The following is a 15,616-nucleotide window of genomic DNA, read 5'->3' as shown; positions in this document are numbered from 1 at the left end:
TGTACTTGTCTTCGATAGTAATGTGTGTGTTTATCCAATCACTGTATGCTACCACTGGTTTACAGCTGAATAATTATGATTTGGATATTCAGATAAATGTGAATTTTGATAATTAATGTTGGTTCTGCTTCTGTATAATCAATTTTATGATCACAATTACACTATTTCTTTATTAGCTTATTTCATATTGTGAAATCAGTCGCCTGATTGATTTTTCTCAATTTTTCAGAGACCGCGAAGGCCTCATATCACTGATAACAGAACTGTCAGCCGGTGAAAACATAGAAGGCATTGAAGAATTCCTCAACGAAGATAGCAACAGTCAAGATCTAGAAATGAATCCGGTTCTGGATACTGGACAAGAGTCTGATGAGAATGAGCACCCCACTCTGAAGAACGGAATTGCCGGTGGAGAGGAGTTGAACGAAAGTAAAGTGTCCGAAACCAAGGAGCAAGCCGAGCCAAAGAATGGAGGAAGCGATGAAAAGTCCAATAGCATTGTGGAGGAAGAAGAAAGTAAACCTCTAGAAGAAGACAAAACTATCACACCTTCATCACAAAAGCCAGGTACAGAGACTGATAACAAACAGGATTCGTCTGCAGTGAAGATGGAAGTTGGAGAGGAAAATGGAGTTTTAGAAGCGGCCTCAGAAGCTAAAACTGATGTTTCACCGGATACAACTACAAATTCCGACATTAAACCTAAATTGGAAACTGTTGAGGGTGAAAACTCATCTAAGGAGAAATCAGTTGATGAAAACTCAGCATCGGTTAAAGTGGAAGATGAAAATATCAAGAGTGAGTCTCTGGAAGTTGACCAACAAGCAAGTCATCAAAGATTGGAAAGTGGGAACTCTCAAAATGCAACTGAACCGGATAAAACCGCTCAGGATACGACAGCACAAAACTCTGTTTCATCTAAGAGTGAGAAGGGTGAAGTAAAATGCGAACAGAAAGTGAAGGATGAAAAATATGATGCTCAGAAATCTTTGAAAAAAGAGGAGCGTCTTGATGATAAACTGGCAGAAATTGAAAAACAAGAGAAAGATGGACCAGGAAATGCTGAGGAGGATAAGCCTGCTAAGCCGAAGGAAGTTGGTGAGGCTAGTAAGGAGGATAAGCCTGCTCAAAAGCTCACAATCCAAGGTAGTACTACTTCTGTGGATGAAAAAGTTGACAAGAAAACAAAAGATCCCGATACAGTCTGCAAAGATTTGGAACAGAGTAGCACTGTATCAACTGAAAGTGTTGTGCAGCCCAAAGATGAACCTAAGGTGAAGCCAGATTCACAATTGGTGGAACAATCTGTGAAGCCTAAAGATGAATCCAAGGTGAAGCTAGATTTACCATCGGTAGAACAATCTGTGAAGCCTAAAGATGAACCTAAGGCGAAGCTAGATTCACCATTGGTAGAACAATCTGTGAAGCCTAAAGATGAACCTAAGGTGAAGCTAGATTCACCATTGGTAGAAAAATCTGATCCAAACAAAAGTGGAATAGCTTCAAAACCAGCTCTGAATCTTTCGAGAGAACCTGCAGGCCCTTCACTGAAAGATTCCATGCAAAGCAAGTTGAGCAAAACACTGGGGAAAGAGGTGGACCTGAGTTGCTCGCCGAGGGGGCCCACCAAGAACCTGTTGGATGTCACCGAGGAGCTGAAGCAGAGGAGCGCGCTGCTCAAGTCGGGTTCCGCGGCGGCATTCAAGGGCAAAGACGGTAAAGCTGCAGCTCCCGGGTCAATCCTCGACGGCATCTTCAAGAATCTTAAAAGAACCATGACCAACCCGCCCGAATCTCAACCGCTGCCGGCCCACTTTATCGGAACCAGCAAAAACCTGCTGCTAGAAAAGATGCGAATGAACGAAACCCTGAATCTGTCGAGGTACTCCGATTCGGGCAAGTTCAGTCAGCCACCCAACAACACACCGTACATCTCGAAAGACGTTGAAGACCTGTCGATGGGTGTGAAGCGACCTTGTCCCGAAGACCTCTCCGTGCATTCGGCCAAGAAGGCTCACGTCGAAGACAGGAAACTGGAGCCCATGGTGAGTGAAGCCATCGAGGAACCGATTATGCTCGTCAAGGGGGAAGGATCTGGCAGAGATTGTGACACTGGCAACCTACGACATTTCCACGGCGCAAGTGAAAAGTTTACTACTCAACAGTCTCAATTTGCAGTTAGTGAAGCTATTGAAGAAACAGTTATGTTCGGTATAGATGGGCCACGAATTTTGACTGAACAGTCAGAATTTGCAGTTGGTGAAGCTATTGAAGAACCAGTAATGCTGATTTTAGGAGAGGGCTCAGGAATAGACTGTGATACTGGAAATATGGGTAACAAATCTCCAGTAACCAGTAATGATGATTCTGAACAGTCTGAATTCATTGTAGGTGAAGCTATTGAAGAACCATTAATGTTCGTTACAGGAGAGGGCTCAGGAATAGATTGTGATACTGGAAATATGGGTAACAAATCTCCAGTAACTATCAGTAATGATGATACTGAACAGTCTGAATTATTCATCGTAGGTGAAGCTATTGAAGAACCAGTAATGTTCTTTACAGGAGAGGGCTCAGGAATAGACTGTGATACTGGAAATATGGGTAACAAATCTCCAGTAACTATCAGTAATGATGATACTGAACAGTCTGAATTCATCGTAGGTGAAGCTATTGAAGAACCATTAATGCTGATTTTAGGAGAGGGGTCAGGAAGAGACTGTGATACTGGAAATGTAGACAAGGAAAGTGCAAGCGTAGACAAGGAGAAACAGATGGAAACTACTGAAAAGTCTGCAGTTGAAAACCTCAAGGACAGTTCCGATTCCCTGAACGATTCAGAAAATAAATCGATAACAGAAAACTCTACACCCATTTCTAGCAAAGAAGCTGTAGCAGTTTCGGACTCACCTGAAAAAAAGTCGACGAAGCTGTGGACTATTGATACGATTTGCTCCCCTCAAAAAGAAACCGCATCGGGAAATAGTGACTCAATCAAACCTTCCGCTTCCAAAGAAGACAAAGATGCTGATAATTTGAGTGGGAAAGATGATAAAGAAACCAATAAAGTGAATGAGAAGGAGGTATCTGTATCTTGCAAGGAGGATAGTAGAGAGAGCAGCTGTTTGGAGAAACACATCCCCAACAAAATTGATCAGAATAAGACTGATGAACGGAACACGGTTGAAAATGTTTCCAGTGAAAAGGAGGATAAAGAAAAACTTGGCAGCAGCTCAAATGAACATGTAGGTGACAAAAAAGAGGGTAAAGAAAAACTTGGCGGTAGTGCAAAGGAAAGTTTAGGTGACAAAAGAGATGATAAAGAAAAACTTGGCGGTAGTGCAAAGGAAAGTTTCGGTGACAAAAAAGATGATAAAGAAAAACTTGGTGGTAGTGCAAAGGAAAGTTTCGGTGACAAAAGAGAGTATAAAGAAAAACTTGGCGGTAGTGCAAAGGAAAGTTTAGGTGACAAAAAAGATGATAAAGAAAAACTTGGCGGTAGTGCAAAGGAAAGTTTAGGTGACAAAAGAGAGGATAAAGAAAAACTTAGTGTAAAGGAAACTGAAACTGGTAAAAAGCAGGATGGAGAACAACTGGGAGCTTCTGGTGACAAAAAAGAAGATCATGGAAAACTAGGCTCTAGTGTAAAGGAAGCCAAGAAATCGGAAGAAGAAAAACTCGGTAGCTGTGCAAAGGAACCTGTAGTTGACAAAAAAACGGAAGAAAGACTTGGCAGCAGTGTAATGGATGTATGTGCAAAAAAACAGGATGTAGAGAGTAATGTGAATGAAGCTATAGGTGCTAAGAAAAAGGAAAGAGAAACAATAGGCACCAGTGTAAGTGCCAAAAAAGAGGACAGAGAAAGTGTAGATGAAGCTGACTGTGCGAAGAAAGAAAATATAGGAAAAGTGGGCTGCAGTGTGAAGGAATCTGTTGGTGACAAAAAAGACGGAGAAGGTAAACTTCTCAAGAAAGGTGAAGAAAAAGAGAGCGAACGTAAAGCAAATGAGGCTGCTGTTGGCAAACAGGTCAAAGAAAGCAGTGACAAGGAGAGCAGTAACTTAGCTGCTGTCTCCGAATCTGTAGAATCCAATTCAACGAAACCAACTACAGTTAGCAAAGAAGTCAAAGAAAACACCACGGAAACTACAGTGGCCAAAAATTTAGAAAGCAAAGAACTCGCCAAAGTTGGGAAAGCAAGTGATGCTGAAATCAATTTGAAGACATCTTTAGTTAGCGGCAAAGTAACTGAAGTCAACATGTCCAAAGAAAATCGTGTTAGAGCAACCTCTGATGAAACTTCGAGTGGAGGTCCATCTTCTTGTTCGAAACCCCTGAAGGATGTCGAAGTGAATGATAAGAAAAATGTCGTGAAAGAAGATATTGATTCCAGTCAATTGAAAACTGAAAAGCTTGAAGTGTCCAAAGATATAAAAACAACTTCGAATAAGAATACTGATTCACCTGTCGACAAGAATTTGGAAACTGGAAAGAAGGGTGGAGACGTGTCAGCTGATGGCTCGAAATCTTGTGAAATCAAAAGTAACAGAAAAGACGGTGATTCAGATATTAAAAAAAGGGAGGACAGCAGTATAGTTTGTACAAAGAGCTCAGAGAAATCAGAAAAAGTGATCCGTCATCAGTCTTGAAATTGAGTGATAAATCCGTTAAAAATCTTGAAGATTTAGCCGAAAACAAATCAGTTAGTTTGAAGAGTTCGGATTCAAAATCTATTGCCTCAAGTGTCAAACATGTGGAAATTTCCAAATCGTCATCCAATGATGAAGCTGCTTCTCAAAAAGATTCATGTTCAATTGACTCCAGTAAGAAAACTACAAAACTTGTCAATAATATTTCGGACATTAAGTCAGATAAAGTGCAACTTTTGAATGAAAAAGACAACCGATCATCTGTCATTCCTTCAAAACCGACAAAATCAGGAACTAAAAGTGATTTGAAGGATTCATCGGTGCTTGGTAGCAACTCAGACCCGAAATCAGTCAATGAAAACATTAGCGATGAAAATTCGTTATCTGAAAAATGTAGTGCTAATACATCGTGCATAGATAAGTCTGCGAATAAAGAGAAAGATAAGACTGATAAAGATACAGCATGTAAAGAGGTGTCATCGGAACCAGACGGAAAAGAAGGAACGTGTAAAGTATCATCCGAGGTAATCAAAAATGATAATAAAGATGCTTCCGAAAAGTCTGACTTGAAAGAAAAGCCAGAGTGTAAAATGGACGCAACGAAAAAAGAAAGTGGTGCGAAGGAAGATGAAAAGTCTACCCCTGAAACTCTTCAAATCAGTGGTGACAGTAGTAAAAAAGATCCATCTACAACCAAGAAAGACTCTTATTTAGATGACAATAGTAAAAAAGATCCATCTATAACTAAGAAAGATTCCAACCTGCAGGAGAAATCCACTGTGAATAGTAAGGAAAAAAGTGTGGAACCGGAAGCAATCGGTGCAGCTAAACTTGGAAAAACTTCCGTGAAAGAAAAAAAGACTGATGCCAGCAAGGAACCCGGTGATAAAAGTGTGACAAGCTCCTCTGTTGATGCGAAGGAAAGTGCTGAATCTAAACAACTTGAAGAAACTACAATCAACGACGTTAGTTCACAGAAATCTAAAACTTCTAAATCCGCCAATAAAAGGGAATTGAAAGGTAAAGATAAAATTGCAATTGCCAATAAAAAAGAGCCCCCTGTAAAAATGGTTGATGACGAGGCTTCAAAAATATCCAAAACAGAAACTGAAACATCTGTTGGGAATAATCTGATCGTGAATTCAGCTTTAGTTGAGACCAGCTTTGATGTTAAAGACATGAAACTTGATAGAATTAAGGATGAAGATAGCGTTGAGAAAGCCATTAAGACTGATAAATCTGTTACAAAAAGTAAAGCGAATATTAAAGCTAACAAAAGAAAATTGAGTAAGGATAGTGACAAGACTGTTGCAGAAGATGATAAAGCAATAGATTCGAATGAACTGAGCACAAAACAGTTGGGTAAAGATAGTGGTGCGGGTAAAAAAGAAACAGATGTAGATAAAAAAGAGATAGATGCAGATAAAAAAGAGATAGATGCAGATAAAAAAGAGATAGATGCGGATAAAAAAGAGATCGATGCAGATAAAAAAGTGATAGATGTGGATAAAAAGGAGACAGATGCAGATAAAAAAGTGTTAGATGCGAATAAAAAGGAGATAGATGTGGATAAAAAGGAGACAGATGCAGATAAAAAAGAGACAGATGAAGCGGAAACCTCAATTGAAGCTGAACTGGCCTCCATGGAGGATGATTCTGTTGAGAAAGAGACAGTGAAAAGTGAAAAAGATGGTGAAAAAACTTTGGATAAGAGGAAATCAGATAAGAAGGTTGAGGATGATGACGTTTCATCGATACAAAAAGATGACGTTACGAGCAGTACTAGAGACGAAACCCCTGATTCGAAACCCGGAAAGACTGGTAGAAAAGCTTCGAAGCCGGATGCGATTGATGCAAAGAAGCCATCTGCAAAGAGACTGAAAAGTGAATCCGAGTCGGATGAAATTAAAGATGGCGAAGATCTTGTTCCACTGAAATCTCGAAAAACCGAGACCGACTTGAAGGTGGATTGCGACGATGTGAAAGACATGTTGACTGATGAAAAAGGAGGGGATGATAAAGAGGTGGAGGGAGAAGAGGAGGAGGAGGAGGATGAAGATTCTAGCGTGCAAGCAACACCGACACGTGGAAGAGGCAGGGGAAGGGGTAGGGGAAGACCCCGCGGATCCGGACGAGGTAGGGGGAGAGGGGCTGGAAGAGGAGGAAGAGGGAGAGGCCGTGGCAGAGGGAGGGGAGGCTCTCGAGCAACACCGGTGAAAGAGACGGAAGACAATTCGGATAACGACACCGCGCAGGTATCAGACAAAGACGAGAAACCAGTTTCGTTTTCTCTGTCGTCGTTCTCTTTGGATGTGACCGACGAACCTCCTCCGCCGGCGAAGAAGAAGCCCGGAAGGAAGAGGAAAATCGATGAGCGGCCGGAAGTGAAGAACAGTGATGATGAAGATGTCAGCAAGGATGATGATGATGATGATGTTGATGATGCTGGAGATGACGTTACCAGCAGTAAACGAGCCAAGCTGAAAGGTATGTTGAATTTCAAGCTTAATTGAATTTGTTATCTCAATATATTACAATCATGAATTCAACCAGAACTACTAGCATAATTACACTTATTTTCAAGTGTTTGCACTAAAATTGGACTAAATTATTTTTGAACTATATTTTAATCAGTGCCTTTGATTGTGTATCATATTGAATCAAAGAATAAATTAATGAATGAATAATAAAATATCTAATAATTATTGAACGAAAGTAAAAATTGAACATTTCAGTATGTATAAATATGCCTAACTTGCAAGTAGTATGCGTGAAATACTTATTACAGTAACAATATTCAGTGATTCCTTGTGTTAACTTGAAATAGTTAATTTACAGATGGAAATAAATTTGAAGTTGCATTAGTTCAAATGCTAATTAATAATTATTATTAAACGAAAATCCGAACTAAATGCTGCAAATCACCCCGAAGACTTCTGCGACTGTAAATATTGACAACAGGGTGAACAGCTAGATGGAAATTCGATGAGCGCTACTATACAAAAATTATTTGTCAGCCCGGGAATCAAACCCAGTACCTCCTAATTGCCGGTCAGGAATGCTTACCCTTACACCAAACTGACAATCTTTGGGCAGCTATCCAGCTAATCTCTGGGCAGCTGATAGCGCAGCTATCCAGAGATTGTCAGTTTGGTTTAAGGGTAAGCATTCCTGACCGGCCAGGAGGTACTGGGTGACAAATTCCCGGGCTGACAAATAATTTTTGTATAGTAGCGCTCATCGAATTTCCATCTAGCTGTTTACCCTGTTGTCAATATTTGCAGTGGCAGAAGTCTTCAGGGTGATTTGCAGCATTTAGCTCGGATTTTCGTTTAACAATAATTATTCATTAATTAGCATTTGAACGAATGCAACTTCAAATTTATTTCCATCTAAATCAACTATTTCAAGTTAACACAAGGAATCACTGAATATTGTTACTGTAATAAGTATTTCACGCATACTACTTGCAAGTTATGCATATTTATACATACTGAAATGTTCAATTTTTACTTTGATCTCGAAATTTTATAGTTTCTTCCAAGTTTAGACTTTTTATAGTTTTTGCTCTATTTCAGAAGTATTTTTGAATTCAAAATCTGTGTATTATGCTAGTTTGGATTGTAACTGAAAAATGTGAAAGAGACCATAACCTATAGTGAGGTCCACGTTGGCAGTGATTGATTGGTAATGGTATTGCTATCCTTGTCTATCATTCAACAAAGCGGATAGCGCTATCTCTTTCTCGCTTTGCTCTGTTACCAGATTGTCTTTTAACAATGTATAATTAATAATTAACAAATATTTCATCTTAATTATGAAAATTCATCATGAAATTATTGAAAAATATAATTTCTTGCTTTATAAAATATAATTGATTATTATTTTAAACGAGAATGAACAGTTATTATTACATCAATAAATCTGTATCAACTACCGTCTATAGAAGGCATTGATAAGACTGAGGATCGGCAACGTTGTTCTCCTATCTTTCTTCACTGCCATTATAACGTGGACCTTCCTATAGCACGATTAGGCTACACTTATTTTCAAGTGTTTGCACTGACATTGGACTCAAATTCAAAAGTGAATAAATCATAACCGTTGCCGATCCTCAGTCTTGTCAATGCCTTCTATAGATGGTAGCTGATAACAGGTTTATTGATGTAGTAATATTAACTGTTCATTCTCCTTTAAAATAATCAATTATATTTTATTAAGCAAGAAATTATATTTTTCAATAATTTGATAATGAATTTTTATAAATTCCATTCTATAATTATATTAATTTATATTATTATATTATATTAAGATGGAATATAGTGTTAATTATTAATTCTACATTGTTAAAAGACAGAGCAACAGAGCAAAGCGAGAAAAAGATAGCGCTATCGGTTTTTTAATAATAAACAAGGATAGCAATACCATTGCATTCTTACATTATTAGGTTCTATTTCATAATGAATTTTCATAATTAAGATGGAATATTGTGTTAATTATTGATTCTACATTGTTAAAAGACGATCTGGCTACAGAGCAAAGCGAGAAAGAGATAGCGCTATCCGCTTTGTTGAATGAAAAACAAGGATAGCAATACCATTGCATTCTTATATTATTAGGTTCTATTTGATTGATTAATTAATTGCCTTTATTAAGGGCAGAATTGGATTCCAGGTCCTCTCTGCCACATAACCCTTTAATAGAGTTATCTTGAATTGATGAGTTAGTTTCATTGCTTTAGGAATGGAATAAAATACCCAGTGGCGTATATACAATCCTAATTGAAGTCTGATCGTAGCAAGCATTCAAGAGGCACACCAGTGTTTAATGTTAAGTCGGGCTTAGGCACTACCTCCGTAAACAAAGCCGTAGTGCATTCGTGTGACGTCACACAGGTAGTGCTCCTATACCAATCAAAATTCGTTGATTTCAGCTGATCTATATCAGCTAGTGTTTTTATTGGTGTAGGAGCCCTACCTGTGCTGACGTCACACGAATGCACTTCGGATTTGTTTATGGAGGTAGTGCCTAAGCCCGACTTAACATTAAACACTGGTGTGCCTCTTGAATGCTTGCTACGATCAGACTCCCATTAGGATTGTATATACGCCACTGGGTATTTTATTCCATTTCTAAAGCAATGAAACTAACTCATCATCAGAACTCAAGTTCTGTCGTAAATTTGTCAAACTCTTTAAATAAGGATGATATAATGGCGTCATTATAACATGGACCTGACTATAGCTACATTTGGCCTGTTGTATAGATTTGAATTTCAACCGTTTTATCGGTTTAAGCCTGTGGTACTTTTCTAGATGTTCTGAATGATTGAATAAATGAATTATAATTGTTTTGTGATTGCAGGCAAAAAGATATCCCACAAAGCACGTCGCAATGCTGAGGAGAAGGCTAGGAGAACTAGGAAGGTGTCATCTAGTGAGGAAGAGGGGCCACCGCCCACATCCTACGAGGACGCATTCGCCCATTTTGTGTCCAAGAAGAATAAATCGAAACATGCCAGCAAAGCCGATAAACATGCACGAAAGAAGCAGACGGAAGAATCGGAAGAAGATGATGATGAGGAAGACGCCGATAGAACTAAAGAAGAAGATGAGGATGATCACAAACCTCGAAAGAAGAAGTCGAAGAAGAGCAGAGCAAGTGAGTACCGCACTACTTTTAATTATTATCAAAAAGTTTCAAAAAAAAAATAGCCACAGCGCTGTATTAGTTGACAATTATCTGGTTAGTTAATAATTTTTTCCTACAGATACCTTGAAAAGTGACCATTTCTGCACTGATTGCAGGCCTCAAAGAATCACTTTTCCGCACTAATGCGCAAAGTGAGTACTATAATATAATAAATTTTGATAATTGAGATGAAATATTTTGGTAGTTCATTATGTTTTTTCCATAGTCAAAAAATTTTCATAGTCATAAGTTTGTAATTCTCGCGACTCCTTCTTGGTATCAAAACATAATCTATGAATAATTATAATATAATTTTCAATGCTAATATCAACTAAGTCTCAGTTCTTCATTTTATTAACGGATGAAATTAATTTTAATGTCAGCTCATACTTTAAATTTTGTTGAAAAGATAAAACTTTGTAAAGTATTAAATTTGGGTAGATAAAAATTCCTAACAGAAACAGTAATAGGTCTGAAAATAAAGTAACTGGCTAATATCGCCAAATAGATAATAACTAAGATTAGATAGCATCAGCTTGTTCTGGCTAAATGGTACAAAAACCTAAAAAGGATTTGAAGGAATTTTATTGCTCATAAATAGATTATTATATAAAATATTTGAAGATTGAGGTTATGTACATGTATTCACGGATCGGTGACCTAGAGATCGATCAAACCGAGAAACGTAGAATCTGACCAAAACCCCTTGGCAGAGCTTTATTGCAATCAGATGGTGTGCAATGTGAAAAAACATCTGATCACGTGGCTAATTATTAGGTAGCATGGAGTTAATATTAATGTATAGAATATTAGCTAGCATGTAAAGAGCATAAATAAAAAACCAAATAAAAATAATTTAATGTGAAATACATGCGCAAAGTTCGTTTGCTGCACTCAAGAAACAATCATTCCGCACTCGCCTACGGCTCGTGCGTAAACGTTTCTTTCGGTACAGCAAACTGTCACTTTGCGCACTAGTTGCACAAATAACTATTTATCAATTGAAAACATTGAGAATGATTGAAAAATCACTTGAACTTTAAAATTTTTAACCATCTCTTTCCCGCTCAATTAGTAGCATATATATATCCATATATGTATTCATAGGCCAAGCTTAAATAATAATTTTACACTTAATATGTTGAATACTAATAATTATACTCTTAATATGTTGAATACTAATAATTTTTCACTTGATATGTTAAATACTAATAGACTCAAGTAAGTTGTGGAGCCACTGACAAGCCTCTTCTCCCGCAGCATGAACTTCAGTCAGCTCTCCATGATAGATCTGTCACCTGGTCATATGGGACACATATATGAATCATATATTTATCTCATAATGATCAAAATTTTAGAGTTTTCAAATTAAAAAAATTCAATGAACAGTGTTTTTGTCTGAACAATCTTTGTCATCGACAGAAAGATTGTTTATTTCATTTGTTGTCAAAATTAACGTAGCTTCTCTTTTGTTTTTAATAACAAACGTGCCGCTTGTGCGACAGATAAAAATATGTACTATGAAATGGCTTTCATGTTTGACATTGACTGAGTTTATATTAATACCCAAAATTTAACTTTTGGGCAGAGCTCGTTCGTTAGGACTGTGAGTAAAGTCCGGCTGATCCAGTGAAAAAGACTAGATTTCGTTTCGTTTTATAATACAGTTATTCTGTCACAGATCGGGCAGTTTAAAAATAATTGTATTGTTAAGGGAGACGGGTTCTGAGCCTATTCATTGGTTCAGTTAATATTTGTTCTTTTAAATTACTAAAGTCGCGATTAAACCAGTGGATGCCAAAGGAGGAAGCCATTTCAAAAAGGTAGGTGACTACTAAATCATTGCTCTTAAAATTTTCATAACCACAAAGATTGAATCATCATTAGCTGCAAGCGAGTGTTTTCCCCATAAAATTCATATCAATAATGTTTTTATAATAAAATTAAAGTGTGTGTGTGTGTGTGTGTGTGTGTGTGTGTGTGTGTGTGTGTGTGTGTGTGTGTGTGTGTTAAAGATTCATTAATATTAAAGTTCTAGTTATTCTGTTCTCTTTTGTTATAATGTTTCTTTTCCCCCCTTACATAATTGGTGAAGGAACATCGTGATTACAACACTCAGATATCAGGTGGTTCATTGATTGAATTTGACCACATTGGCACAGAGGATCAGATGTGTACCCCCATGCAGTCGCCGTCTCAGCACACCTTCTCACCTGCGTCCTGAGCTGGTTAAGGCCACACCACTCTCTACGTCTCAGGGACAATGTCATTAGGATCATCCACAAGACTTCTGTTTCTAACCTCTCCCTGCAACCATCTCAGTCTCCAAAACTCCTTCGCACTTCTTATTTCTTCCTGCTAATCAAGTCTCAAGTATCTTCTTGACTTGAGGCATTTGAGGCAAATTAGTAGCATATGTTATTAATAGTACAAAGCTGTGATTCAAGATATTCCGTTAGATCTGATGTAATATTATAAATGCTGATTCAATGGTGATCAACTTTATCTCAATTCATATTTTATTCGGCAAGGAAATATATTTCCCATGACTTACAATTCATTATAATATAATACATTTTGATAATTTAGATGAAATATTTTGGTAGTTCATTATGTTTTTCGAAAAATGTTCATAGTTTCACTTTTTGTGTAGTTGAGAAGTTGAGATTGTGGTAATAATTCATATTGAATGAAAAAGACTAAGAAATTGTCAAAAAACCACTGATTTATTGATAATTAGAAAGACCGGTTTCTGATAAACTCAATCTCTTATATTGGTTTATCAGAGATTGACAATGGTGTAATAACCGAAACCGGTCTTTCTAATTATCAATAAATCAGTGGTTTTTGACAATTTCTTAGTCTTTTTCATTCAATGTTCATAGTCATAAGTTTGTAATTCTTGTGACTCCTTTTTAAATCAAAACCTAACCTATGAATAATAATAATAATATAATCTTCAATGCTAATATCAACTAAATACAATTCTTCATTTTATTAACGGATGAAATTCATTTTAATGTATTCAGCTCATACTTTGAATTTTGTTGAAATGATAAAACTTATAGACAGTTATCAATGAGTACCTAACTGAATTATTTGAATTCAATTCCCTGTGATTGGGCAGTTAAAAATCTCTAATGTCGATTAGTTCAATCGGCGTTATTATTACTTTTATGCAAACAAATTTTCTTCGTTTCAACTAATGTCGGTAAAAATGTTGCTATTCATTCGTAATTGAAAAAATTAAATGCCAATCGGTTTAATCAGCGTTATAACTTGAATTTTTTTGCTACCAAAATCCATCCATTAGCGCTAATCTCGATTAAAATACAACATTTTAATTCTGTACAAAATTACTTCTTACTTGGGATGGACATGCGAAGCAGAGAAGGCATACAGCGGCAGGGATACAACAGCGGATATGTTGCCGTTCTGAACTGGCCAGTATTCTCTAATTTCCAGTGAGTATCAAGCGCTCATGTTAAAGCTACGAAGTTTCCTCTCTGCTAGCACTGACTCGACTGACTCTAATCGACAAATTGACGACAGCGCTTCTACCTATGACTCTATCCATCACTGTAATTGGCTGATCTCCCTCCATTTCTCTGCGCCGCAAATTCCTCCAAGTGTGAAGTAATTTTGTATGGAGTATAATCAGGATTAAAAGTTAACCGACCTTTGTGCAACTGGGGGCTGATCTTGTAATGTTTATTTATTAGGTTAGCACAAACAATACAATGATCGGAAAAGAAAAACAGGCAATTGCCCAAAACTTCTTCAATTTCCTAATTTTAGTTTCAAATTGTCCAAATTGATACCCATAGGTTATGGATAATTAAAATTGTAATTTGAAATGATAATAAATTATTGTTATCTTCTTCTCCTTCTATCTTGTATTAATTGCTATCTTCTTTCTCTTCTCTGCGAATAATGTGTGAATGACTGATTGTTGAAGGTCGCCTGGAAGTGGAGTTGGGCATAAGTGGAGGCAAGTCAGCGGCGGAGGACGAGGCTGGCGGACGTTCGGTGCGGGCGTCACGACGCATCGCGCAGATCAAAATCAAAGAGCAGGCGGAGCGACGCCAGATCGAGGAGGCCACGCTCGTCAGTCTCAAAGAGGAGAGCAAAAAGAAGAAGAAGGAGAAAGACAAGACGTTCAAAACTAGCGCGGTAAGCATCTATATGATAAGAGAGATTAGGGTTACGTTTGTTTGTTTGTTTGCTTCAAAAGATGTCAACTTGTGGATTGCATACCGGAAAACCGGGAATGATTTAGATCTCTAAATTTTGCACATAGATTCTAAAAATATCAAATCTTGTGCACCTCGAAGCCCAAATTCCAATTTTCCTTCTAGATTTTTCAGAATTAATGTTCAATTTCATTCATGGGACATGAATACATACCATATGCTAGTTAATATAGAGCTATAATCTAGAGAGACTACCTTTTTGAAACAGATGGTTAAAATTGGCAACTAGTAAATTGAAATTTCAATTTTTCTTCTAGATTTTTCAGAATTTATGTTCAAATTTACTTCATGGGTCATGAATACATCCCGCATGTTAATATAGAACTATTATCTAGAGAGACTTACTTTTCGAAACAGATGGTTAAAATTGGCAACTAAATTAATAACCAGTCCAATTTCGTCAGGTTGGCATCAAGTTGAGGAAGGTTTCGAAACAGATGGTTAAAATTGGCAACTAAATTAATAACCAGTCCAATTTCTTCAGGTTGGCATCAAGTTGAGGAAGGTTTCTATACAAGATTTTAGTTCTGTCACATTATTAGGTTAGCACTAAGTTGAAGAACTTATCTATACTATAATAGAGAAAAGAACTGGCTTAAATACATTCTACTATAATAAAGGAAAGAACTGGCTTATACACTTACGGGATTGGAAAATTATGTTTCACGCATCATCACGTCTAAACTACTGGACTGATTAACTTGCAATTTTGCATATAGATTCTTAATCAACCGAGGATGGTTCTAGGCCTATTTCAGACTCTTCAAGATTTCATTACGTCAAGTTTTCAGTTTGTCAAGTTTCAAAATAGACACTTGCGGAGCACGGGTTACCTGCTAGTTTGACATGAAGTAACATCAAACGCTCAGGCGTTCCGAGTTTCGCATTCTTGGAAACTGACTACATAAAAACTCAAGTTTATTATTTAATTAGAATATAATACGAGGGTCCTTTGCTTTAAAAAACGAGTAACACTACAAAACTAGCTCTTGGCGGTAGACTGAGGCGGCCATGTTTCGGGGT

The 15,616-nt window shown here is 37.3% G+C and overlaps 1 protein-coding gene across 1 annotated transcript in view; it reads left to right on the top strand.

Annotated features, from left to right (window-relative positions):
* The window catches only part of LOC111043346 (titin homolog), a 62,615-nt gene that overhangs the window by 8,379 nt on the left and 38,620 nt on the right, over window positions 1-15,616 (top strand). Inside the window, 4 exon segments of the mRNA XM_039419618.1 lie at window positions 230-4,643; window positions 4,646-7,136; window positions 10,014-10,310; window positions 14,299-14,513. Of these exon segments, the coding sequence (XP_039275552.1) occupies window positions 230-4,643; window positions 4,646-7,136; window positions 10,014-10,310; window positions 14,299-14,513 (7,417 nt within the window).

The sequence above is a fragment of the Nilaparvata lugens genome, chromosome 1 (genome assembly GCF_014356525.2).
Source record: "Nilaparvata lugens isolate BPH chromosome 1, ASM1435652v1, whole genome shotgun sequence".
Classification (NCBI taxonomy): Eukaryota; Metazoa; Arthropoda; class Insecta; order Hemiptera; family Delphacidae; genus Nilaparvata; species Nilaparvata lugens.
The sequence above is the reverse complement of the archived record's forward strand: the minus strand, read 5'-3'. Positions and strand labels throughout refer to the sequence as shown.